At 36.8% G+C, this 25,501-nt stretch overlaps 1 protein-coding gene across 1 annotated transcript in view; it reads left to right on the forward strand.

Annotated features, from left to right (window-relative positions):
- The first annotated feature begins 427 nt into the window (after positions 1-427).
- LOC144443177 (lysosomal dipeptide transporter MFSD1-like) overlaps positions 428-25,501 on the forward strand; it is a 42,119-nt gene continuing 17,045 nt past the window's right edge. Inside the window, exons 1-10 of the mRNA XM_078132555.1 lie at positions 428-608; positions 7,325-7,377; positions 7,844-7,956; positions 13,329-13,371; positions 14,439-14,515; positions 15,131-15,239; positions 19,156-19,261; positions 20,305-20,403; positions 22,982-23,093; positions 23,900-23,956. Of these exons, the coding sequence (XP_077988681.1) occupies positions 452-608; positions 7,325-7,377; positions 7,844-7,956; positions 13,329-13,371; positions 14,439-14,515; positions 15,131-15,239; positions 19,156-19,261; positions 20,305-20,403; positions 22,982-23,093; positions 23,900-23,956 (926 nt within the window). The 5' untranslated portion in view covers positions 428-451. The remainder of the gene's footprint in view (positions 609-7,324; positions 7,378-7,843; positions 7,957-13,328; positions 13,372-14,438; positions 14,516-15,130; positions 15,240-19,155; positions 19,262-20,304; positions 20,404-22,981; positions 23,094-23,899; positions 23,957-25,501) is intronic.

Below are 25,501 nucleotides of genomic sequence, written 5' to 3' on the forward strand. Positions count from 1 at the left end.
AACTAGAAATAATAATGTCCAGGCTACAGAAAATGTTCCCCCTTCACACTCACTTGATGGGATAGGGGATGTCTCAGTCTGCATGGGGAAATTACCTGAAAATCAGAGAGAAATGTAGACATTAGTGAGAGGTCAAAGTTCAACTGCTGTGTTTGCTGTTCAACTTCAAAAAGATTTTGGTCTTATTTGAAAGTCTGTAGAATTACTTTTTTAATGATGGGTGAGAAATAGGACATTTCCTGTAGTCCCTATTGTATAATTTCTTTTTTGACTGAGTTTCTTCTAGTATTATCGTGATTTTTTTCGAATATGAGACTGAACTATACTGAACCTGATCTGAGGAGACTGGCCTCATATTGTCCTCCAATGTGAATATGATTCTGAATCTGAGACCAACTTTATAGTTGACTACGAGTACTTACTCGTACTCGTGACTACGAGAGAACTCAACATGGCGGAAGACGAAAGATCGCCGCTTCTACGAGACAAAACATTGCGAGAAACAGACGTTGCAGAACCCACAGGATGTGGTACTTCAGCGGCATGTGATCCCCGTAGATCACTACACAGATACTTAGTCCTGATTTTGATGTGCTTTCTGAGTTTCGGTAAAATCTTACATTCTATCTATCATTCTGACCATTTATTGTAGCCTTGGCTAGTACTATAGTACTAGTAGTATTACTACTGTATGAGTACTAGTGTAACAATCGTATCGGTTGGGTGTTGTTCTGTGTTTATTTTGATTATTTGACGCTAAGGTCAAATTCTACAAAAGGATAATAAGGTTAAAGGGTAAGGGAGGGGAGTCGACGTAAAATATAGTAGTAGCTCCCACCAGGTTGTAACTGACTTCCGTTGTCGAACTTCGGCCAGCACACTGCAACCAGTAAAGTTGTTGTCTTCGACTGTCGCAGAGCCTTCTTCTTCTTTCGATGTCTCACTGGTTCGGTGATATAGGAATTGGGGAGGGGAATCTGTGGTATGGGGTTAATGACCCAAACATTGCCAGAAAATACGCTGGAGAAGAACATCTCAAATGGAACACTTGACTTTATTTTCTTCGAGTAAAGTTGAACAGATCAGGGTTGCTGCACTTATCAATAGCCAAACTGGTTGAAGGGGGAAATTATCTCTCTATCTTTCTGCCATCCAACGAACTACCTACGGGATGGACCACGCAAAGTCCAGTCTAGTATCCAATGAGCTACACCTGACAAAATCTGTTCCTTGAGGTGCTGAACTTTACCAATTATATAGAAAACTGCTAATTACATATGAATGGCCTTACTCCCTTAGACTAAAAATAACTCTCTGACTACTGAAATTTACAACATTTCAATTTGCGTTCGAAATGACCTGTCAATCATAATTAAAGGTCGTCAGACCTGTAAAGTATCACATGCGCCGGGCCTGACTTGGATGCTGGCCAAGTTCAAGGATTGTTATCCAATCAAATTACGTAAATTTACAGATGTTGCTCTAAGTCAAGAAACTTTACTACTCTAAAGACTTGAATATGAAATTGCTATAGGAATACATAGGAATGTGAAGTGGGTCGATAAAAAGGGTCAAATTGGACTAGAGAAACCACGTCTGCTTGCTCCTTCGTCCTATACTCCAATAAGCTAATTATGTCTGGACTATACAACAACAATAAATATGGCGTGCTATATGGAACCGCGTACATGTGTATGCTATCAACAGTAATGTAAACAATCTAAATACATAGTAGATACAATACATTTTGTCACCTAGTAATAATGATAATATTTAGTCCTGCTTACAGATGGTGTATGAGATCTGGGACTTGATTCTGATGATGAAAGGAACATTGTCAGAATCGAGTCCCGACTTACTAGATGTAAGGCTAATTTGGACCAGAGACTTAACATTGGTGTTCTAATCTAACGATCCGATGTGATATATCCAATATCATATAGAACTCCAACGCCAAATCTCAGGATAAATTCACCAGTCATTGTTTATTGCGTTGATTGTGTTGTTCTGGGATTCAGACTATATACTGAGGCTGCTGTGCTTTTTGAGACACAACTCATTAGACTGTTGACAGTCGCTCGTGCCTTTTTTTCCTACATTTTATCTAAACTTAAGTCGTCGCCATGCTCTGACTGGCGCAACACTACTATAATTGCATACTGATATCGAGGGCCGAAGGCCCGAGCGACTGTTGTTCCTTGCCACGCACTCACACGATAACAGTAAGGACATTTTTATTGTAGACTATTTGATATTTAGGTCATAGTTCACAAAGCTTGTCAATCAAAATGAACATGGCGTCGCCGGAGTCACAAAGCGAGTCAACATATCGAGACGCATTGGAGAAACTTTAATACTCACACTTGAAAGACTTTCAGAGAAGAATTATAGATGCCTATGTCTCTGGGAAAGATGTTTTCGTTAGTGTGCCGACAGAAAGTGGCAAGTCCATAGCCTATGAAGTTGCTCCGATTGTTCTCGATACAGCTAACAACGTCTGCAACACCATTGTCCTAGTATAGTAGTATCCCCGTTGATAGCGCTTATATAATCCCGTATATAAATGGCGAAGGCCCTTTGTGGTCATTTTGCTAAACAATAGGCAAGTGGTAACAACCTAGCGATAGCTCCTGCTAAACTGCAGTTTTGCACGTTTTCTGACCATTGACATCTACCGTACTGTGACCAAGTCATTATGAATATATGACGTATGTAATTACCGCATTCGTTTTCAATAAGAATGGAAATCTGAGGTACATTTCTCGAAATTACTTTCGGTCAGACGTCAGAAAAGTTATGCCAACTTTGCCGTTGATAACTTTACGCAGCTGTCAATCAACATGTAGTACACACAGACGAACTAATCCTAATGATGGTTACATTTATCTTCAAAATAAACACGATATACATGTACACGATTACAAAAAGTAAATTTGTCATTGTTGTCAATTCTAGCCGTCTTCTTTGCCTGAAACCATGTTATGAGCACATCGAGTACAGATATTCTCTGTGTCTTGCACAACAACCAATCCCAATCAGAATGGGCGAAAAACACCTTCACCGCCTGTCTCTGATCTTCAGTGACGATAATTGACATCTTACTCATCCTGACTGCAAGTTTAGACTGACTGTTCTAAACTTTGACTGCTCAGTTTATAACATGTTACAACATTGTACCATCATTTCACATCCATTTCTATACACAACCACCCTTGCACCCTTGGTGTATGCGATCCATTGCTAAGAAGTGTTGATAGATAAAACTTCTGTCAGTGTCACGTCTGTAGCCTCTGTTCGTATGATCTTGGCATTGACTATCATAAAATTTCAATGATAGTTTCCATGGCCAATAAAGTAGAAAGTGTGCCATGTGTCGAAAGAAGAACAGTTGCCCTACGATTATCCATTTATGAGCATTGTTCTAATTTACAACACAGTATTTGTAAAATTCAAACTACCTGGAAGTATATAAACCACGAGTTTATATTGTCTTGATTTTGTATCATACAGTAATTGTTAGTATCGCATTCCTTTTTAAAATGCTTTCAATTCTGAATACAACAATCGCATTGTTTGAATATGTAACAATAAAATGTTCACAGTGTAGCAAAAACGTCAACTACATGTAAGTAAAGGAGCCTGAAGTTCGGTATGGTATTGGGTATTTTTACTCGTGATTGCCTGTATTGATCTTTTTTTCAACTGTAAAATTTAACAAATCATGAAATGCTAAATTGTTGTCTGACGTACTTCAATTTATTAGGGTCACCCTATTTTTTTCTGTTTTTCATTATCCGGCCGACCCAAAGTTTCAACCCCCGACATCAACAACAAAAATCACATAAAAAAGAAAACATCAAGGAGGAAAAGACACAACAAACTGTCATATCATATAGCATCGTGATAAAGATTACGTAAATTGACTCCTTAATCGGAATCTGAAATAATGGGGTGCAATAGCTTTAGGTATATAGACTCTGTACTCTGAGGAGGCACTAGATGAAGACGTGTCAGATCAGAGCACGATCTCCGTGCCGTGGTAAATATGGAGGCACCTTTCGTGAGGTTTAAACATTTCTGTTTTCGTTTCATCAGGTAGAACGTCTACCATTTGGACATTTGAATAGTATCTACACTATCACACATTTCATACATGAATTTTGATACTATATAATATGCTAGCTGCAGTGGAGGGAAGGTAAAAAAGGGTGTCCAAAACATCTATTGCTTGAGTGGCATGTCGGTCGGAGTTGGTACAATAAGTCGACTTCCGTAGCAATCTCTCGCTACCGCTGTAACAGCTGCTAAACAAGACAATAGTATAACATTGCAATTCTTCGATAGAACGTCATTTTCCTCTTCGGACCGTAATCTTAGTTACGGACTTCGGAATATAACCCATTTGCATTACATTTTCATGGTGTTGGTGAGAGCATGGAAGTATAACGCATTTATACTTCCATGGTGAGAGTCAAAACCATTCCATTGAAAGTGTCACTAAAACTAGACGTTGCATGCCGTCCACAGCGTCCCTTTCAGGCCACTGACGCTAATCTAGTTGCCTCCACAACCAGTAACCTAGCTATGGCCGCGAACACTCCTGATCTTGTGCAGTGGAAAATTGAAAATAATGATACTGCTTCACCTTGTCTTTGGTATATTTTGACAGTAAAACTTGAAATTGATATGTATACGTTAGGCATTCGATTTACTGATAGTAGATAAGGCGATGTTTGTAGGGCGGAGTAGCCACTAATGCGAGAATCTGAGAGTGGAAGCTGGGCCTTTATGAAAGAACAAGTCGGCCACGTGAATCGTATTCTGAGAGCCCATCATATGTTCATATGCCGCCGGTAGTTTTTACATGTAAAAAAAAGCAAGGATAGGAGGTAATAGGTAACTTACTACATCGGCAAAATCATGAAACTTCAAATAAGCGAGTGTCGAACAAGTGAAGGCGTTATAAATATTTATTTACACACTAAATAAACAATAAAATTTATAATACACAAAAATTACATGCATGATAACAGTCCATGAGTCGGAACCATTTGAGCTCCTTCGACTTGCAGCTAGCTAGTACTTCTACTTCTCGTACTAGTAGACTGTACATGGCACCATAGACTAGTGACCATGACAATGTATCGGGCATCGAGGTCGTCAATGACGTCACGAATGTTAAAAAAACGCATGGTTTCAAGCTTTAACAAAGAACGATAGGAAAGGAAAAAGTACTTGTTTATGACCATCAAAATGCATCTACGAGGTTAAATTTGCACTGCAGTTTACGTGTGTTGAATGTTGAGTGACCTTACATTGAACTGTATGCAAATCATCATTAGAGTAACGCCCCCTTAAATGACGCCACATCATGAATAAGTAATAGAAAGGAAGATGGCAGGAGCGAGAACAGTCAATCGGGCCTTCGACCCTTGATGTCAGTATGCGATTATAGTAGTATTGCGCCAGATCAGAGCGCGACGACGACATAAGTTAGATAAAACGTAGGAAAAAAAGGAGCGAGCGACTGTCGACAGTCTGACAAGTCATGTTTAATAATGACTTTAGCTAGACGTTCGGGCCTTCAGTCACTTCTCATATCAGAAGAAAGCCCAAAGGTCTTGGCAACAAGACTAGTCATTGCTATACATTCACTGTCACAGTTTTCGGACAGACTCTGTTTTTGGACAGATATCAACTCGTCCTGCAATCCTCACTGTTTTCTTCAAAACTGTCATATTGTCATGCTAAATAATTCATACATTCAAAGATCAAACGATACTAAAGCTTGATTCAGCACTAATTTTATGGTATCGGTTTTCAGAGCACTAATATCGGCGATCACAAAGTTACCGTATGTAACAACACTGCTATAGTTGCTAGTGTTTTCAGAGTACTAATATCGGCGATCACAAAGTTACCGTATGTAACAACACTGCTATAGTTGCTAGTGTTTTCAGAGTACTAATATCGGCGATCACAAAGTTACCGTATGTAACAACACTGCTATAGTTGCTAGTGTTTTCAGAGTGCTAATATCGGCGATCACAAAGTTACCGTATGTAACAACACTGCTATAGTTGCTAGTGTTTTCAGAGCACTAATATCGGCGATCACAAAGTTACCGTATGTAACAACACTGCTATAGTTGCTAGTGTTTTCAGAGTGCTAATATCGGCGATCACAAAGTTACCGTATGTAACAACACTGCTATAGTTGCTAGTGTTTTCAGAGTACTAATATCGGCGATCACAAAGTTACCGTATGTAACAACACTGCTATAGTTGCTAGTGTTTTCGCTACAGCAAAGTAAAAGGAAATGTCACTTCAATATCATTTCGCTCTTATTTAAATCTACAAATTTCTCATTAATAGTTTTCTCCCAGTGCTCAGTTCAAACTAGATGACATTTTCCATGAAATCTGGGTGTTTTTTAAAATGAAAATATGGTCTCTTGAGCAAAGAAGTGTCACAGATATTGGGCAGTGTTCACGTTTGTGCGCCCAAGACATAAATTGCCAAGCGGTGCCATGAACTTTGGTCAAATCCTGGGTCGAATTCAGTAGTAGTATAGTGTTCATGGTAATTCCTTTGCAAAAACAATCAACTTTAGTGTAATGGTGATTAAAATACCACAATACCAATGTGTTTTCCCAATATTTAAATCAAAAGGAGTGGCGAAATTCATAACTTACATGATAAATACGTAAATTGGAATGGAAGTTTGTGTCAGATTACCAATGCTGTCGTCCAATTACTAAGTCATCGATGTAGGGTTATAAATTCGTGGACTATGTCATCCACAAAGTTACTTCTCACTATAAACCCGGCTGTTGAAAAAGACCTGAAGGAAAATGTCTAAGCAGCCATGAAGGGTGTTACTTTATTCAATAGTAATCGTCGAATAACATGACCCTGTCTGCAAAATGCGACAGTGAGTGTACATTGTCAGTTCAATAGAAAAGTCATTGCACATGCACAGAATGTGTCATTTCATAGATCACATGCACAGAATGTGTCATTCATAGATCACATGCACAGAATGTGTCATTCATAGATCACATGCACAGAATGTGTCATTTCATAGATCACATGCACAGAATGTGTCATTTCATAGATCACATGCACAGAATGTGTCATTTCATAGATCACATGCACAGAATGTGTCATTTCATAGATCACGTCGCTCAAAGCAAGTTGATACCGGAAGTGTTGAAATCAAAAGTACAAAGAAATGGGAAAGATGTGATATGAAGAAATCAAATGTATATGAACCTCTCAACTTCACATGTTTATGGTATCACTTTTCCTTTTTTTATTGTAGGAAGTTATTTTGTTTATGATAACCCAGCAGCTCTGCAAACACATATGAAAGAGGTAAGAATATACATGTAGGTCAGCCTACCCAAAGTCATCTACATTTAGCTAAGTTTTGTAATGTAGAAGGGCTGCACTTTATAATGAGAGACATGAGTGCATTGCAGTCACTGTACTGATAGTTTTTGGTGGGAGTGGCTTGCATTATTAATGCTAATTTGCATAATTAACGTTTTTTATTAATTGGGCTATACATGCAGAACAGCTGCACCAAATTCACTGAAACTTGCTTCATCATCCAGACTAGATTTGGAAAATTGGAAAATAGTGACTGTTAGGGTGGAACAGATATAAGCTTTGAGTTGATGCCAGTTTATGAAGGGATATCTGACATTGTCAGTTTTATGCTTAATGTTGAATTGACCAATATATTTGATATATAGAGTAAGGAATATGAAAGAACTACATGTACAATATTGTCCTTAAATGCTTTCACAAATAAATATGTTGTCACTGTTCTTTTCAGGATCTAGCACTGGATACCAGTCAGTTTATGATGTTTTACTCCTTGTATTCTTGGCCAAATGTCATACTATGCTTTTTTGGGGGATTTCTCCTTGATAGAGTCTTTGGTATTAGGTATGTACATATCTATATTTAATACTGGACATGATGATTAGCATCTAAATATATTATATCTTTCTGTTAAGCTGCAGGAGCTGCAACTGGAACATGTTTTGAATTTGTTTTTCTATGTACAATAACTTTAATACTAATGTTGAACACCATGAACATGTTTTGAATTTTTTTTGCACAATTAATCAAATCAAGTTGATTTTTGAGTGCGGACCCAAAATCAGTACCTTCCACGGCAATTATGATTTCAACCTGTTTTTGTACTACTTCTGGTTAATATCAACCTGAACCACTCATTAACATGTACAATGTCTAATTAGCCCCCAACAGGCACCACCCAGAGGGGATTAAAACAATGGGTACTGTCTGTCCATCTGTCTGTTCATTCGTCCATGCATGTGTTCTTTCATATCTCTGGCATGCACCAACTGATTCCAATCAAACTGAGGGCATGAGGCAGCAATTCTGGTGTATGTCAACAGTGGAATAACATCAATAAAGACAATAATTGTCAATGTAAAAATTGTGATACATGCATAAATGGACAGGTGTTCTTAGTTACTATATCACGGCTCAGGCTGGCTTTTGGGTCATGGGCAAGAAGAAATGCAATATGCTTTCAGTTTTCTGACACTATACTACAAAGAAATATGATGCCCTAGCTATCTTAGGTTACATCACTATGTCAAGTGTGTGGGTACGTGTATAACAAAAGCAGATTATACAGTGCTGCTAATGGCACAGTTACATGATGCAACTCATGAAGCAATTTGTCGCATGTGACAAGGCTAGCAACTGCGACGGAGCACGTACACGAAGCAACTAGTTGCATGGTGAGTCATAAGTGCCAACTGTTGCACATGCGTAGATATATAAAAGTTACAGGTCATAGAGGTCAAGTCAAAATTGCTAATATTTACCAATAAAATGACTGAAAATTTGTTGAGGTATCAATAGTAAAATTATATTCAATTCGAAGTTCGTTTAGGGTGATGTTGATCTTTCTGACGTCGCCACTTGCATTAAAGTCAGAAATAAAATGATATTCAGCAGAGATCAAGCTTTTGTAGACATTTTATACCATTGATAAGTGGTAATCATGGTGATAAATCGAAATTATATCAAAAATACTTATACGGAATAGAATATTTATACTAAAAACATGGTGGCAATAACATTGAACGTCATTTGACACGTAGGTATATGTCAAAGGTTATTACTTGTGATTCGACGAGGTGGTTACACGGTGCAACTAGTGAAGCAACTCAAGAAGCAGCTTGAGTCGAGTCGCAGAAAAACCAACATGTAGGTTTCCTTGCGATGCACCTAGCGACATCGTAATCTTGGTGAGATGTTTCTAGAAGTGTTATTCTGCAGATTTTGTTCAAAACATTGGGACCCAAGTGGCCCTAGTAACCATGACTGTACCCTTAGCAACAGCCAGAACTTAAAAACTACTGAGCAGATTGGGCTGAAAATTGATTGAAACATTCTTCAGGGTGTTTGTACTAAGAATTGTTCATAACATGATGAGCCCATCAGTGGTATGCAAATTAGGGTTAAAAATGTGTCTTTTTGGTCAAAAGTCTAATTCTAAAACTACTAAGCAGATTGGACTGAAATTTGATGGGGATGCATCTAGGGGTGTATAGATGAAGAAATATTAAGCACATAATGATCTCATCAGTGATGTGGAATTTAGGTGTAAAAACATGAATTTTAGTCAAAAACTTATATCTCAAAAAGTACTAAGTGAATGAGTCTGAAACTTGGTGAGATGTTTCTAGAAGTGTTATTCTATCATTGCTTTTCCTCAAAAGTCTTCAACTCTGAAATTACCTAGTAGATTGAGCTTAACTTTGTTGAGAATGTGTAGATTTGTCCTCATTAATAGCTGACACAGTGAGAACAGTACATTGTTAATTAGCTATACTTTACTATTTCCTCTGGTGATAAAGTTTGTAGTATGGCCAGTTTGGTTTATGACTGGATTATGTAATATGTTGTAAGACAGCTGTTTCATCACCTACCCATATAAACTGAATGTCGCTGGCATTTAAAATATTACATTAGGACAAACCAAGAAAGTTAAAGTACCGTATACTGATTGTCGTCCCCCCCCCCCCCTTGCATAACATTTTGGGGGATTTAGTTCAAAATAGGGGGGACAACAGAATAATTTCATTTTTTAATCTGTGTGTGCATGATAATGATTGTAATTTAATTAAAACACAAGTTGGCAACACTTTTAGGTAACCATACATAGTATTACAATACAGCAAACACATGGCAGTCTCAGCTCCAGACTACTTCAAACTCTTGGCTTCGAACGACACGAATGACATCGTCTATTCTATTGATTTGAACAAAAGTACAAAGAAGTATATTACAATCACATAACGACTCGATGTCGTAAAAATTGTCATGTTATATTATTTTGGAGGATTTAGAAAATGCATTGGTATATTTTGTAGTACATACAACGATGTGTAACTGTAAACATATGGGCGAGTCAGAATTGTCGGAGCTTTTGATCAGTGTATTTAGACTGCACATTTGCAACACTCATAGTATGTATGAGGCATTGTTTTGGTCACAGCGAAAATAGGGTACGCGGGAAACCGCCCAACCCCAACTTTGGGGTTTGGGGGGCTTGAAACCGCCCAGGGCGCTTACCCGAGGAATTACGGTATACATATTGAGACGTGAAGACAGTACAACTGTTATGGATGCCTCGCGCAAGCACCTAGCTTTCACATTTGAGTAACATTAACGTGTATGAGAAATCCATATTTTAGCAGGCCTTATATTCCATTACAATAGTAATATACAAATGTCACAAACAGAATAAATTTATTCAAATAATTTTCTATTCAATGACATTGATATATATATCTGTTTTGCTGGCATTTTAATACGTTATATCATGTTTATATACTATTCTGAACAAATTTCACCTATCCAAATATTATGTGTCAAAAATTTTATAAAATTTATATAACTTATCTCTCAATACAAACATTTATATGACACAATTTTATATTTTCAGGTTGCATTTTCCAAAATTCCAAATTTATTCCTAACTTCAAACCTTTATTTTCGGGTTTCAACAGAATTGTTGCCAGATGCCCATGATCAAACGTGGCACAAAGGTAACATAATATGTGAGAGATATGACCCTCACTGACTTTGTATTGACCAAATCAAATATGGCAGATTGGCAGTCATTCTTAGCACAACTGAACTTCTTAGGCATGGCAAAATGTCTGTCTGTCTATCTGTCTGTGTGGATGTGTGTGTGTAAACAACTTAAAGTCAAAAACAGTTGGACCAATCTCCATATTTGTTGGGTAAATTACCTTAGGTGTCTAGTTGGGAAATTGTTCAAATAAAAACGATCTTAACAATGGTGTATGATAAAATTTTGTTAGAACATTCTTCAAGGTGTTTAAAAACTTTACATTAAGAATTGTTCATGACGTGATGATTCCATCAGTGATGTGCAAATAAGGGCTAAAATGTGTCTTGGTCAAAAATCTATAATTCCAAAACTACTGAGCAGAATTGGCTGAAATTTGGTGGAAGCATTCTTATGGATTTTCAGATTAAGAACTGTTCATGAAATGATAATCCATCAATGATATACAAATTAGGTCTAAAATGGTTCTTTTTTGTCAAAAATATATCGTTTCCAAACTGCTGAGCGGACTGGGCTGAAATTTAAAGGGGATGCATCTGGGGATGTTTAGATGAAGCTGTATTCATAACGTTCTGATCCCATCAGCGATATGCAAAGTATATCTAAAAATCTCAGTTTTGGTCAAAAACTTATATCTTGAAACGGCATGATGAATGGGTTGAAATTTGGTTGGGATGTTTCTGAAGGTATCATTCTGCAGGATAATTTTTTGTCACAATTAGCTCTAGCAACCATGACTGGGCCCTTAGCAATGGTGAAATGATGATGCATTTTACAAAGATAACAGGGTAGGTGACTAAAGATTCAAAAAATGTATGCAAATATGCCTAGCAACAGGACCACGCCCATAGCAACAGCTAAATGATGGTTTATACTGCAAAGATGAAAAGTGGGAAGGGTAGGCATGTTAATAAAGATTCCAAAAGTGTATGCAAATATCCCTAGGATATGACCTTGACCTGTACAGCAAAAAGGTGGCCAAATTTATGATAGAAAAGCACATTTTGCTTGTTATCTCCAAAAGGTTTGATACATACAGACAGACGTTATTCAAGTGTCTATCCTCACATTATCAGTGATGATGAGACCTTGACCTTGACACATGTTCAAGTTGAAATGACCAAAATTTTTCTTTTTTAAATGTCTGTACCCCAGTCAGCTTTCTTTCCTATCTCGACCTTTGACTTTGACCTGCATATTCAAGGTCATATAGGAAATTTATCAATGAATAATAAAGTCTTGTATCTATCATTCAAATTTGCACAATAACATTGTTATAAAACACAAGTTAGAGGCTATGTCTTGAATTGAAGGCTTGTTATTGGTATTTTAACTATGCTGAGTAAATATATTGTGATTATCTGCTTTAAAATTGATACGCCAGTTATAACTAGTAAAGTTTAGGCAAAATAAAAGAATTGTATTTTTCTGGTCAGCGTACGCAGTCAGTCTGATTTTTCCATGTTTGTCCAGCCCATACAGTCTTCAGATCCGGGTAGAAACAAAAAATAACCCTCCCAACTGCAGAGCTAATCATGAACAAGCAAATGACATCTCTCCTCATACATACTTGCTCTAAGGTACTAAATAAAAAGAACAGTAACTGCCATAAATAGTAGATTGAGTGACAGGATTCTTAAGAATAAAAAAAAATTCAAAAAAAAATCACATCGTCACATCACTTTAGACAAAATGTCCTCACCAGAAACAATTTTTTTTTTTTTTTTTTTTTTTTTTGGGGGGGGGGGGGGGGCATTGAACATGGTTGCAAATTTAAAACCAAGTTTTCACTCAAGATTTACACCCACCACTACACTACCTACAGATAACATTGACAACTAATTAACAAATACAGCATCTTTTTATAAGTAATTGACCAAATTTCTGTGAAAATATATCTTTGGTTATCTAATGAAAAAAACATGTCCCAGTTGCAGCGTGTGCAGGTTTAAGAATAGTACAATTAACTAATCAGACCATGTTCCAAATAATGTCACTCCTTACATAGCAAAAATCAAGTTTTGTGAAAACTATAATATGAATGTGTCCATCTTAACACAGTCCAAAAAACCAGCTTGTGGATGTCATCACCAAAGAATTGTCTTCACAAGATTTATTCTAACAAGACCATTGCTGGGTATTCACCATCATGTTTTTATTTTCTATGTTACAACAGGCTTGGAACAATTTTATTTAGTTGTATTGTTGTCGTTGGTCAGGTATGTTGATTTCTTACTTTGTGATAAGACAACTCCCTTAGCAACAGCCAAATGATGATGTATAATCTTTTGGAATCCCTTTGAGTTGATACAGTTGTGTTACAATGCCGTTGGCACTATTTTTAATAACCCAAAGGGGGAACATTACAATGAGCTGTCCGCCCGTCCGTCTTTGTATCCATAATATCTGACATGCAATATCTAATTTCTTTCAAACCTGGCACAAAGATGAATTACACATAGAACAAACATGTATGCATGTCACTTTGTTTCGTAACATATACAAATTTGGCTGAATGGCGGCAGTATTTGTAGTTAATAATCAATATGTAGGGCATAACTAAAAAAAACAAAACATTATAGTGTCTCTCTCCCTATCATCAGGTACAAACTTATTTGAAGAGATTGGCCTTGATCTTCAGGGTTAATGATTGAAGTGCAACCATTTCTTGCCTATCACAGGCACTCAGATATTTTGGTAACCAAATTCTTTTAAATCATGTCCACAGGTAATATAGGAGAAGAAAAATGTACACAAGGTTTACTTTTAGTGTTCATATCACTTGTTACTGAATGGTGGCCATATTTGGTGTAACAAATCAATATATTACTGCATACCTAAACTCTTTATACGACCATACTACATAATTCAACCACAGTGGAAGACAGTGGAATAATAGGATTGGTGCTAACTTCAGGGTCAACATTGAATCACTTTAAATAACGGTCACGAACACTAGCAATTTGCAAATGACGAGCCATTTCTGTTATAAAAATAACTTCTTTGTAATTCTATATGTTCATTTTAGATTTTTCACCTCATTTTGTTTGGGATGGACTTCATCTCATTTTCCCTGGGATGGACTTCAGCAAAGAATTATCAAAGATATGTTCATCTTAAACTTGGCTGATATCTCATGATAATGTCTGTATTTGTATATTTGTAGAATTGAAAGTCTGGTGATAAAAGTTTTGGGGTATGATTTTTTATTTTGGATAAGTCAAAATCATTTATTTCTGTAATCATTGACTAATGACAGACATTTTATATTATGTGGTGTTTGCAGTGTATTTTTGCCATTGGTGCTACACTTGGTGGCGATGTTGGTTATATTGTTATGTGTGCCGGGAGATTTGTTTTTGGGTGAGTTTAACTAACTTTGCTTCTGTCATTTGAGTTGAAGAATGAACTTGATTATAATATAATTATGTGTGCTATAACTTCTAATTAAGAAAGAATTCATGCAATTGTTGATGGGAAGGACAAGTTCAGGCAAATATGGGGTGGGATGTGTGTGTGTGTGTGTGTGTGTGTGTGTGTGTGTGTGTGTGTGTGTGTGTGTGTGTCTGTGTGTGTGTATGTGTCTGTGTGTGTGTGTCTGTGTCTGTGTGTGTCTGTCTGTGTGTGTGTGTGTGTCTGTGTGTGTGTGTCTGTGTGTGTGTGTGTGTGTGTGTGTGTGTGTGTGTGTGTGTGTGTGTGTATGTGTCATTGTCTCCTACAATGAACAGTTGGCTGAATTGGAAATATTGATCGTAATAATGGCCATTATTTTGGCCAAATTTGAATTTAAAAAATTTGATAAATTTCAACAGAATAAAGATGAATATAAAGATTAAGTAATATTGAGACATACACATTCAGTGTTTAAGGCTTGCTTTGCTTTGAAATGTGAAAAAAATCAAATGTTTTCTGACAGCCATTGGAATTTTGTAAATTAATCTGGGAGAGACTAGTAATTTAAATTTCAATACTTTATAGACTTGGAGGGGAAAGCCTTGCTGTGGCACAGAATACGTATGCTGTCAGTTGGTTTAAAGACAGAGAACTTAACATGGTGTTTGGTTTGCAGTTGAGTTTTTCTAGAGTGGTAAGAAATCATTTGTTTTATTTGATTAATTGATGTGATTGAACATTACTTATAACTTACATATATGAATGGACTTAATCGACAAACAAATTAATGTGAGTTGACTTGAATGACAAACAAATTAATGTGAGTTGACTTGAATGACAAACAAATTGATGTGAATGTTCTTTATTGACAAACAAATTGATGTGAATGGTCTTTATTGACAAACAAATTGATGTGAATGGTCTTTATTGACAAACAAATTGATGTGAGTTGACTTGAATGACAAACAAATTAATGTGAGTTGACTTGAATGACAAACAAATTAATGTGAGTTGACTTGAATGACAAACAAATTGATGTGAATGTTCTTTATTGACAAACAAATTGATGTGAATGGTCTTTATTGACAAACAAATTGATGTGAATGGTCTTTATTGACAAACAAATTAATGTGAGTTGACTTGAATGACAAACAAATTGATGTGAATGTTCTTTATTGACAAACAAATTGATGTGAATGGTCTTTATTGACAAACAAATTGATGTGAGTTGACTTGAATGACAAACAAATTAATGTGAGTTGACTTGAATGACAAACAAATTGATGTGAATGTTCTTTATTGACAAACAAATTGATGTGAATGGTCTTTATTGACAAACAAATTGATGTGAATGGTCTTTATTGACAAACAAATTGATGTGAATGGTCTTTATTGACAAACAAATTGATGTGAATGGTCTTTATTGACAAACAAATTGATGTGAGTTGACTTGAATGACAAACAAATTGATGTGAGTTGACTTGAATGACAAACAAATTGATGTGAGTTGACTTGAATGACAAACAAATTGATGTGAGTTGACTTGAATGACAAACAAATTGATGTGAGTTGACTTGAATGACAAACAAATTGATGTGAGTTGACTTGAATGACAAACAAATTGATGTGAGTGGACTTGAATGACAAACAAATTGATGTGAGTTGACTTGAATGACAAACAAATTGATGTGAGTTGACTTGAATGGCAAACAAATTGATGTGAGTTGACTTGAATGACAAACAAATTGATGTGAGTTGACTTTTTTCATGATCCAGTTGTAGTTCTAAATCAAAACAACAAGAAACCCAGTGAGACTTTTTTAGTCCCCACCGGACGAAGTCCGGGACAGGGACTTATGGATTGGGTTCCGTCCCTCCATCTGTCCATCCGTCCAGAGCCATTTCTTGGAGATGCCTGGAGCGATTTTTTACAACTTTGTACAGGGGCAAAATAATGGCATACATATGCACGTCAATTTGTTTTATGATACGCTCCAATATGGCCGCCTAGCAGCCATTTTGTTTGCAAATTTTCACTGTCTAAAGCCATAACTCAGACATGCTTGAACAGATCTCATTCAAAGTTGGTATTAGGACAGTGTTCTATGACATACATGTGCATATTCATTGTTGTTGTGATACGATCCGATATGGCCACCTGGCAGCCATTTTGTTTGCGATTTTTCTATGTCCAAAGCCATAACTCAGACATGCTTGAACAGATCTCATTCAAAGTTGGTATTAGGACAGTGTTCTATGACATACATGTGCATATCCATTTTCGTCGTGATACAATCCCCCATACCCGACCCATCCTTTATTGTTGTAGGCATGTTCCATGTCCAACAAGCAGATACAACATATCTAAGTCTGTTTGATTTAGGTTCACAAGTGTTGTTGCGTGATCAGAGTAGTGATAATTCCTTAGAACCCAATCATAGCGGGGACTATGTCATTCTCAATGACTTGTAGATACTGAAAACACCTAAACCTCAACTGACATCTCCTCTTTCGTACCTGCAACATAAATTTTGGAATTACATTTAGGAATACCTTGAGGCCCTAGGCCCTGAAACCTCGACCCGGTTTTTCGCTCATACTACTACCCTAGTAGTTTACTTAATACGGACCGGAATGTTTTACAAATTTCACAAAAAGGTGGATTTTTATGTGTTTTAAATAACTATGGCAAGTAAATTTAGTAGGATCGTTGTGTAACGCTCCGTTCAAGAATTTTCGGTAGAAAACGACTGATTTCACCAGAAGCTGAAGCTGACCTCATTTGACCGGGCGATTTTCCACAGCAAGTAACAACACAGGATGTTCTTGGTACTCACTAAAATCACACTTCAGACCCACTATAAAAGTGTGATGTTTTCAGATGACATGTAACTTGTGATTAATTCTATATTGTCGTGCAATTTGGAATGACAGTGAACCAGAATTAAAACAACTTGCGTAAGGAAGGCATGCGGTTGAAGTTATGCAAGAGCAGTCTCACTGCCGACTGTGAATCGACCAAACTTTGTTTATTGGCCGACAGTTTACATGTAAAGTTAAACGACATGAACGTGTCTTGCCATTTCCAAAATGCAAATATTTGGCAAGTAAAAATAATTAAAATAATTACAACTTTAATTTGGCTTCAGACTTTGCATTATGTTTTGCGTATCTTTCCCCGTTTTACATGTAAATCCGAAAAGGTTCTCTCTAGTCATGTCAGTGATCATACCGGGGCTGCTTTGAGTACGAGCGAAGTGAGGCATGTTGAGGTATTTTGTTGAGAATTATAAATATTGCGAAATGTCAAGTACAAGGTTTATATACAATGGAATGATGAAAAAAAAATTGGCCAAGTCTGCTGACAGGCGCCGGTCACAAGAAACTCCGTAAATTAAAATATCAGACAATGTATGTATTAATCGCCATCTTAGTTTCTGTACGGCGACAATCCCAAGTACCCGGATACATGGGGGACTAACCCGGAAGCAAGTCATTGTCAGCCATACATTACAGTGGTAACATCTTCCGAGAAATCACTGCGTTCAGAGTGTCATTATTCACAGAATTGTTGTTTTCGAGTGAAAACCCATCTTGAATTGTATAACTCTAACAAATGAAGACATGTCAAGTTATATTTTGAAAGTTGTATCGCTAGTTTGAGACGATTTTCTCAAGTACTAATAGTACTATCGAGGCTTACTTGGACTTGGACCTTACTCCAGTTCATCGGGAAGTTTAGCCAGTCCGATAATTCTTTCTGGTTTAGTTTACAACACTTTTGATCACGCAGATTTTGTTGTTGTGATGAAAAGAAAAAAAAAAGACTTTCTATTTTACCACTTTATTATATCACTAAAACAAAACTGCATAGTGAAGAGCTGAACAACTAAATCACTTCTATATGTTACTAAAATAAAAAATTAAAAACAAAACAAAACAGCGGAGCTATTCTGACCGATAGGTTGCTTGTTTGTCAAAAATTCTATAATTCTGAAATTGTTGAGCAGATTGGCTTGAAATTTGATGGGAACTTCTTAGTGGTGTTTATATTAAGAAGTATTCATAACATGATGATCTCATCAGTGGCATGCAAATTAAGTCTAAAAATGTGTCTTTTTGGTCAAAAATCTATAATTCCAAAACTATTGAGCAGATTGTGCTTAAATTTAATGGGAATGGTTCTGGGGATATGTAGATGAAGATGCATTCACAACCTGATAATCCTATCAGCGATATGCAAATTAGATCTAAAAAATCTCAATTTGATGAAATTTTTTTATCTTGAAACTGCATGGTGAATGGGGTTGTAACTTGATGGGGATAATTGTTCAGTTATTCTGCAGTTATTGTTGAAAGCATTTTGACACAATTGGTCTGACCAACCATGACCACACCCGTAGCAACAGTGAAATGATGATGCATATTAGTAAAGATAACAACAGGAGTGGGTTGGTAAGTGCCTAAATATTCCCTAAAATGTATACAAATATGCCTAGCAACAGGACCACACCCATAGCAACAGTGCCATTGATGGTATTTTTTATTTTTAACAGAAAAAAGGTGTAATAATGAAAGCTATATTCACAATGTTTGAATTTTGTTAACAGGGGAGTACAGTGAATATGAACATTATGGGTCCACTGTATTCATTTATAAATCAACAACAACCAGATTGGGAAGGTCATACAGTATTAGGAGTGGCACTATGGGTTGGTAAGTATACTCTCACTGAGTCTAACTAGAAGTGGCACTATGGGTTGGTAAGTATACTCTCACTGAGTCTAACTAGAAGTGGTACTATGGGTTGGTAAGTATACTCTCACTGAGTCTAACTAGAAGTGGTACTATGGGTTGGTAAGTAGATTCTCACTGAGTCTAACTAGAAGTGGCACTATGGGTTGGTAAGTATACTCTCACTGAGTCTAACTAGAAGTGGCACTATGGGTTGGTAAGTATACTCTCACTGAGTCTAACTAGAAGTGGCACTATGGGTTGGTAAGTATACTCTCACTGAGTCTAACTAGAAGTGGTACTATGGGTTGGTAAGTAGATTCTCACTGAGTCTAACTAGAAGTGGTACTATGGGTTGGTAAGTAGATTCTCACTGAGTCTAACTAGAAGTGGTACTATGGGTTGGTAAGTATACTCTCACCAAGTCTAACTAGAAGTGGTACTATGGGTTGGTAAGTAGATTCTCACTGAGTCTAACTAGAAGTGGTACTATGGGTTGGTAAGTAGATTCTCACTGAGTCTAACTAGAAGTGGTACTGTTGGTTGGTAAGTAGATTCTCACTGAGTCTAACTAGAAGTGGTACTATGGGTTGGTAAGTAGATTCTCACTGAGTCTAACTAGAAGTGGTACTATGGGTTGGTAAGTAGATTCTCACTGAGTCTAACTGGAAGTGGTACTATGGGTTGGTAAGTATACTCTCACTGAGTCTAACTAGAAGTGTCACTATGGGTTGGTATTAAAGTAGATTCTCACTGAGTCTAACTAGAAGTGGTACTATGGGTTGGTAAGTATACTCTCACTGAGTCTAACTAGAAGTGGTACTATGGGTTGGTAAGTAGATTCTCACTGAGTCTAACTAGAAGTGGTACTATGGGTTGGTAAGTATACTCTCAAATACAATTACTGGAACCATGTAATTTGTTGATTGAATGTATACCTTCATATGAAACAGTTTATTTGGTAAAATAAAAGAAACAATATAATATAAGGAAGTAAGCAGATGTGTTGTCCTTCATTATTGTAGGTGCTGGAATGTGTTTGATATCTTTAACCTGTGCCATTGTTCTGGCTTACTTTGACAAGAGGGCTGCAAGAATTTTGAAGAAAGAGGATGGTCAAACAGGTACTATACTGTATCTATTACAGAAATTTTCTAATTCACATGCTCATTTCTCCTCCCTTAGGTAAGACAGTTTTTAGCACAACTGAACTGATAAGGTATGGTATTTGTTGGAGACATTACTTTTGGTGTCTAGTAGGGAAATTGTGCAGAACAAGATGATAGCATCATAGGTATGTGATTTGGGTCCAAAAAATGTCATTTTGGGTCAAAATACTTAAACGCAAAAACTATAGGGTAAATTGGTCTGAAATTTGGTGGGAACATTCTTAGGAGTTTGTAAATTAAGATCTCTTCATGACATGATGATTCCATCAGTAATATGCAAAGTAGGGCTAAAATGTGTCTTTTTGGTAAAAAATCTTTATTTCCAAAACTACAGAGTAGATTTGACTGAAATTTAATGGGATGAGTCTAGGGTGTATAGGTGAAGAAATATTAAGCGTATAATGATCTCGGCAGCGATATGCAAATTAGGTGTAATAATTTGAATTTTGGTCAAAAACTTATATCTCAAAAAGTACTTGGTCAGTGAGACTGAAACTTGCTGAGATGTTTCTAGAAGTGTTATTCTGCACGTGTTGTTCAAAACTTTTTGACACAATTAGCCCTAGCAACCATGACCACGCCCATCACAACAACCAAATGCGCCAGTATATTTTGCTAAAATAACATCATCTGATAGGCAAGTGAGTAAACATTCAAAAAATGTATGCACACATGTGCCTAGCAACAAAGCCACACCCATAGCAACAGCCAAATTATCATGTATAGCGCAAAGATAACAATAGGCTGGATGGAAACTGGATAATCATTCAGCAAATGAACACCTACATGTATACCTAGCATGGATCAGCATGTGGGTTAACATTTTTAACAACTGTACAGTTGTACTACAATGCCATTTTCCTGTTGATATACAGGATAATAAATAACTCCAGCTGATTACATAATGCAAGGACAGTGTCAGGAGATCTCCCATAGATGTCTAAAACCAGGACAGTGTCAGGAGATCTCCCATAGATGTCTAAAACCAGGACAGTGTCAGGAGATCTCCCATAGATGTCTAAAACCAGGACAGTGTCAGGAGATCTCCCATAGATGTCTAAAGCCAGGACAGTGTCAGGAGATCTCCCATAGATGTCTAAAGCCAGGATAGTGTCAGGAGATCTCCCATAGATGTCTAAAGCCAGGATAGTGTCAGGAGATCTCCCATAGATGTCTAAAGCCAGGATAGTGTCAGGAGATCTCCCATAGATGTCTAAAACCAGGACAGTGTCAGGAGATCTCCCATAGATGTCTAAAACAAGGACAGTGTCAGGAGATCTCCCATAGATGTCTAAAACCAGGACAGTGTCAGGAGATCTCCCATAGATGTCTAAAACCAGGACAGTGTCAGGAGATCTCCCATAGATGTCTAAAACCAGGACAGTGTCAGGAGATCTCCCATAGATGTCTAAAGCCAGGATAGTGTCAGGAGATCTCCCATAGATGTCTAAAACCAGGACAGTGTCAGGAGATCTCCCATAGATGTCTAAAACAAGGACAGTGTCAGGAGATCTCCCATAGATGTCTAAAACCAGGACAGTGTCAGGAGATCTCCCATAGATGTCTAAAACCAGGACAGTGTCAGGAGATCTCCCATAGATGTCTAAAACCAGGACAGTGTCAGGAGATCTCCCATAGATGTCTAAAGCCAGGATAGTGTCAGGAGATCTCCCATAGATGTCTAATACCAGGACAGTGTCAGGAGATCTCCCATAGATGTCTAAAACCAGGACAGTGTCAGGAGATCTCCCATAGATGTCTAAAACAAGGACAGTGTCAGGAGATCTCCCATAGATGTCTAAAACCAGGACAGTGTCAGGAGATCTCCCATAGATGTCTAAAACAAGGACAGTGTCAGGAGATCTCCCATAGATGTCTAAAACAAGGACAGTGTCAGGAGATCTCCCATAGATGTCTAAAACCAGGACAGTGTCAGGAGATCTCCCATTGATGTCTAAAACCAGGACAGTGTCAGGAGATCTCCCATAGATGTCTAAAACCAGGACAGTGTCTGGAGATCTCCCATAGATGTCTAAAGCAAGGACAGTGTCAGGAGATCTCCCATAGATGTCTAAAACCAGGACAGTGTCAGGAGATCTCCCATAGATGTCTAAAACCAGGATAGTGCCAGGAGATCTCCCATAGATGTCTAAAACCAGGACAGTGTCAGGAGATCTCCCATAGATGTCTAAAACCAGGACAGTGTCAGGAGATCTCCCATAGATGTCTAAAACCAGGACAGTGTCAGGAGATCTCCCATAGATGTCTAAAACCAGGACAGTGTCAGGAGATCTCCCATAGATGTCTAAAACCAGGACAGTGTCAGGAGATCTCCCATAGATGTCTAAAGCAAGGACAGTGTCAGGAGATCTCCCATAGATGTCTAAAACCAGGACAGTGTCAGGAGATCTCCCATAGATGTCTAAAGCAAGGACAGTGTCAGGAGATCTCCCATAGATGTCTAATGCCTGAACAGTTAAAAGGTAGTACATGTACTACCTTCACACCATTGATATACTATTTTTTATTGTAGGTGAGGTAATCAAGTTAACAGACATTAAAGATTTCCCAGCAGAATTATGGTTCATATTCCTCATCTGTGTGGCCTACTATGTGACCATCTTTCCATTCATTGATCTCGGAGTGTAAGTATGGCATGTAATAATTATATACCATATATAGTGTGATATTAATACCATGGAGAGTATGATATTAACCATATAAAGTGTGACATTAACCATACATAGTATCATATTAACCATATATACATGTAGTATGGCATTTACCATGTATGGTATGACAGTAACCATATACAGTATGACTTTTACCATATATAGTATAACATTTACCATATATGATATGACATTTACCATATATAGTATAACATTTACCATATATGGTATGACATTTACCATATGGGGTATAACATTTACCATATACAGTATAACGACCTGATGTTCAATTATCAAAGTCAAGCCAATGCCTTCCTATCACCACAGAGTAAAGGACAAATGATCAATTTTGTACTCGCGATTTTCCGGATTTCTAATATTATTTTCTGTATATTTCAAATAAAGTTTTAAATACTGTCCTCTCACTGTTTTTTTCTATTTCGTACCTGATATCAATGTCTTAGCTGAGTTTATCAGCTTTGCATTAATTAGTAGCTTGCTAGAACAAACTCACTCTTTTCCCAAATTAACGCATTATGCCGTGAGTGTAAACATCTACTGATCCGACTATTAGGGCTAAAATGTTTCTTTTTGGTCAAAAATCTGTAATTCAAAACTACTGAGCAAATTGGGATGAGATTTAATGGGGATGCCTATAGGGATGGGTACATAAAGATGTACTCACAATATGATCATCTCATCAGCAATATGCAAATTGGGTCTGAAAATCTCAATTTTGGTCAAAATTTTAGTAATTGAAATGTTGTCTGTCATTCTAGTGTGTTCTTCGAAGAAAAGTACGGTATGAATCCAAGTGAAGCCAGTGCTATTAATAGGTAATGTATGAATTTATGTTCCATTGACTCATATGACATTAACATAGACTTTGTGACTCATGTGGCATTGACATAGACACTAACTCATGTGGTATTGATATGGACTTTATGACTCATGTGGCATTGACATAGACTTTATGACTCATGTGGTATTGATATAGACTATGACTCATGTGGTATTGATATGGACTTTATGACTCATGTGGTATTGATATAGATTTATGACTCATGTGGTATTGATATGCACTTTATGACTCATGTGGCATTGACATAGACTTTATGACTCATGTGGTATTGATATAGACTGTATGACTCATGTGGTATTGATATGGACTTTATGACTCATGTGGCATTGACATAGACTATGACTCGCGTGGTATTGATATGGACTTTATGACTCATGTGGTATTGACATAGACTTTATGACTCATGTGGTATTGATATAGACTGTATGACTCATGGTATTGATATAGATTTATGACTTGTGTGATAATGATATAGACTTTATGACTCATGTGGTATTGATATGGACTTTATGACTCATGTGGTATTGATATAGACTTTATGACTCATGTGGTATTGACATAAACTTTATGACTCATGTGGTATTGATATAGATTTATGACTCCTGTGGTATTGATATGGACTTTATGACTCATGTGGTATTGACATAGATTTATGACTCATGTGGTATTGATATAGACTTTATGACTCATGTGGTATTGACATAAACTTTATGACTCATGGTATTGATATAGACTTTATGACTCATGTGGCATTGACAGACACTAACTCATGTGGTATTGATATAGACTTTATGACTCATGTGGTAATGACAGACTTTATGACTCATGTGGTATTGATATAGACTTTATGACTCATGTGGTAATGATACAGACTTTATGACTCGTGATATTGATATAGACTTTATGACTCATGTGGTATTGATATAGACTTTATGACTCATGTGGTAATGATATAGACTTTATGACTCATGTGGTAATGACAGACTTTATGACTCATGTGGTATTGATATAGACTTTATGACTCATGTGGTATTGATATAGACTTTATGACTCATGTGGTAATGATATAGACTTTATGACTCATGTGGTATTGATATAGATTTATGACTCCTGTGGTATTGATATAGACTATGACTCATGTGGTATTGATATAGATTTATGACTCATGTGGTATTGATATGCACTTTATGACTCATGTGGTATTGATATAGACTATGACTCATGTGGTATTGATATAGATTTATGACTCATGTGGTATTGACATGGACTTTATGACTCATGTGGTATTGATATAGACTATGACTCATGTGGTAATGATATAGACTTTATGACTCGTGGTATTGATATAGACTTTATGACTCATGTGGCATTGACATAGACTTTATGACTCATGTGGTAATGATATAGACTTTATGACTCGTGTGGTAATGATATAGACTATGACTCGTGTGGTATTGATATAGACTTTATGACTCATGTGGTATTAATATGGACTTTATGACTCGTGTGGTAATGATAT

This window comes from Glandiceps talaboti, chromosome 12 (assembly GCF_964340395.1).
Source record: "Glandiceps talaboti chromosome 12, keGlaTala1.1, whole genome shotgun sequence".
NCBI classification, from domain to species: Eukaryota; Metazoa; Hemichordata; class Enteropneusta; family Spengelidae; genus Glandiceps; species Glandiceps talaboti.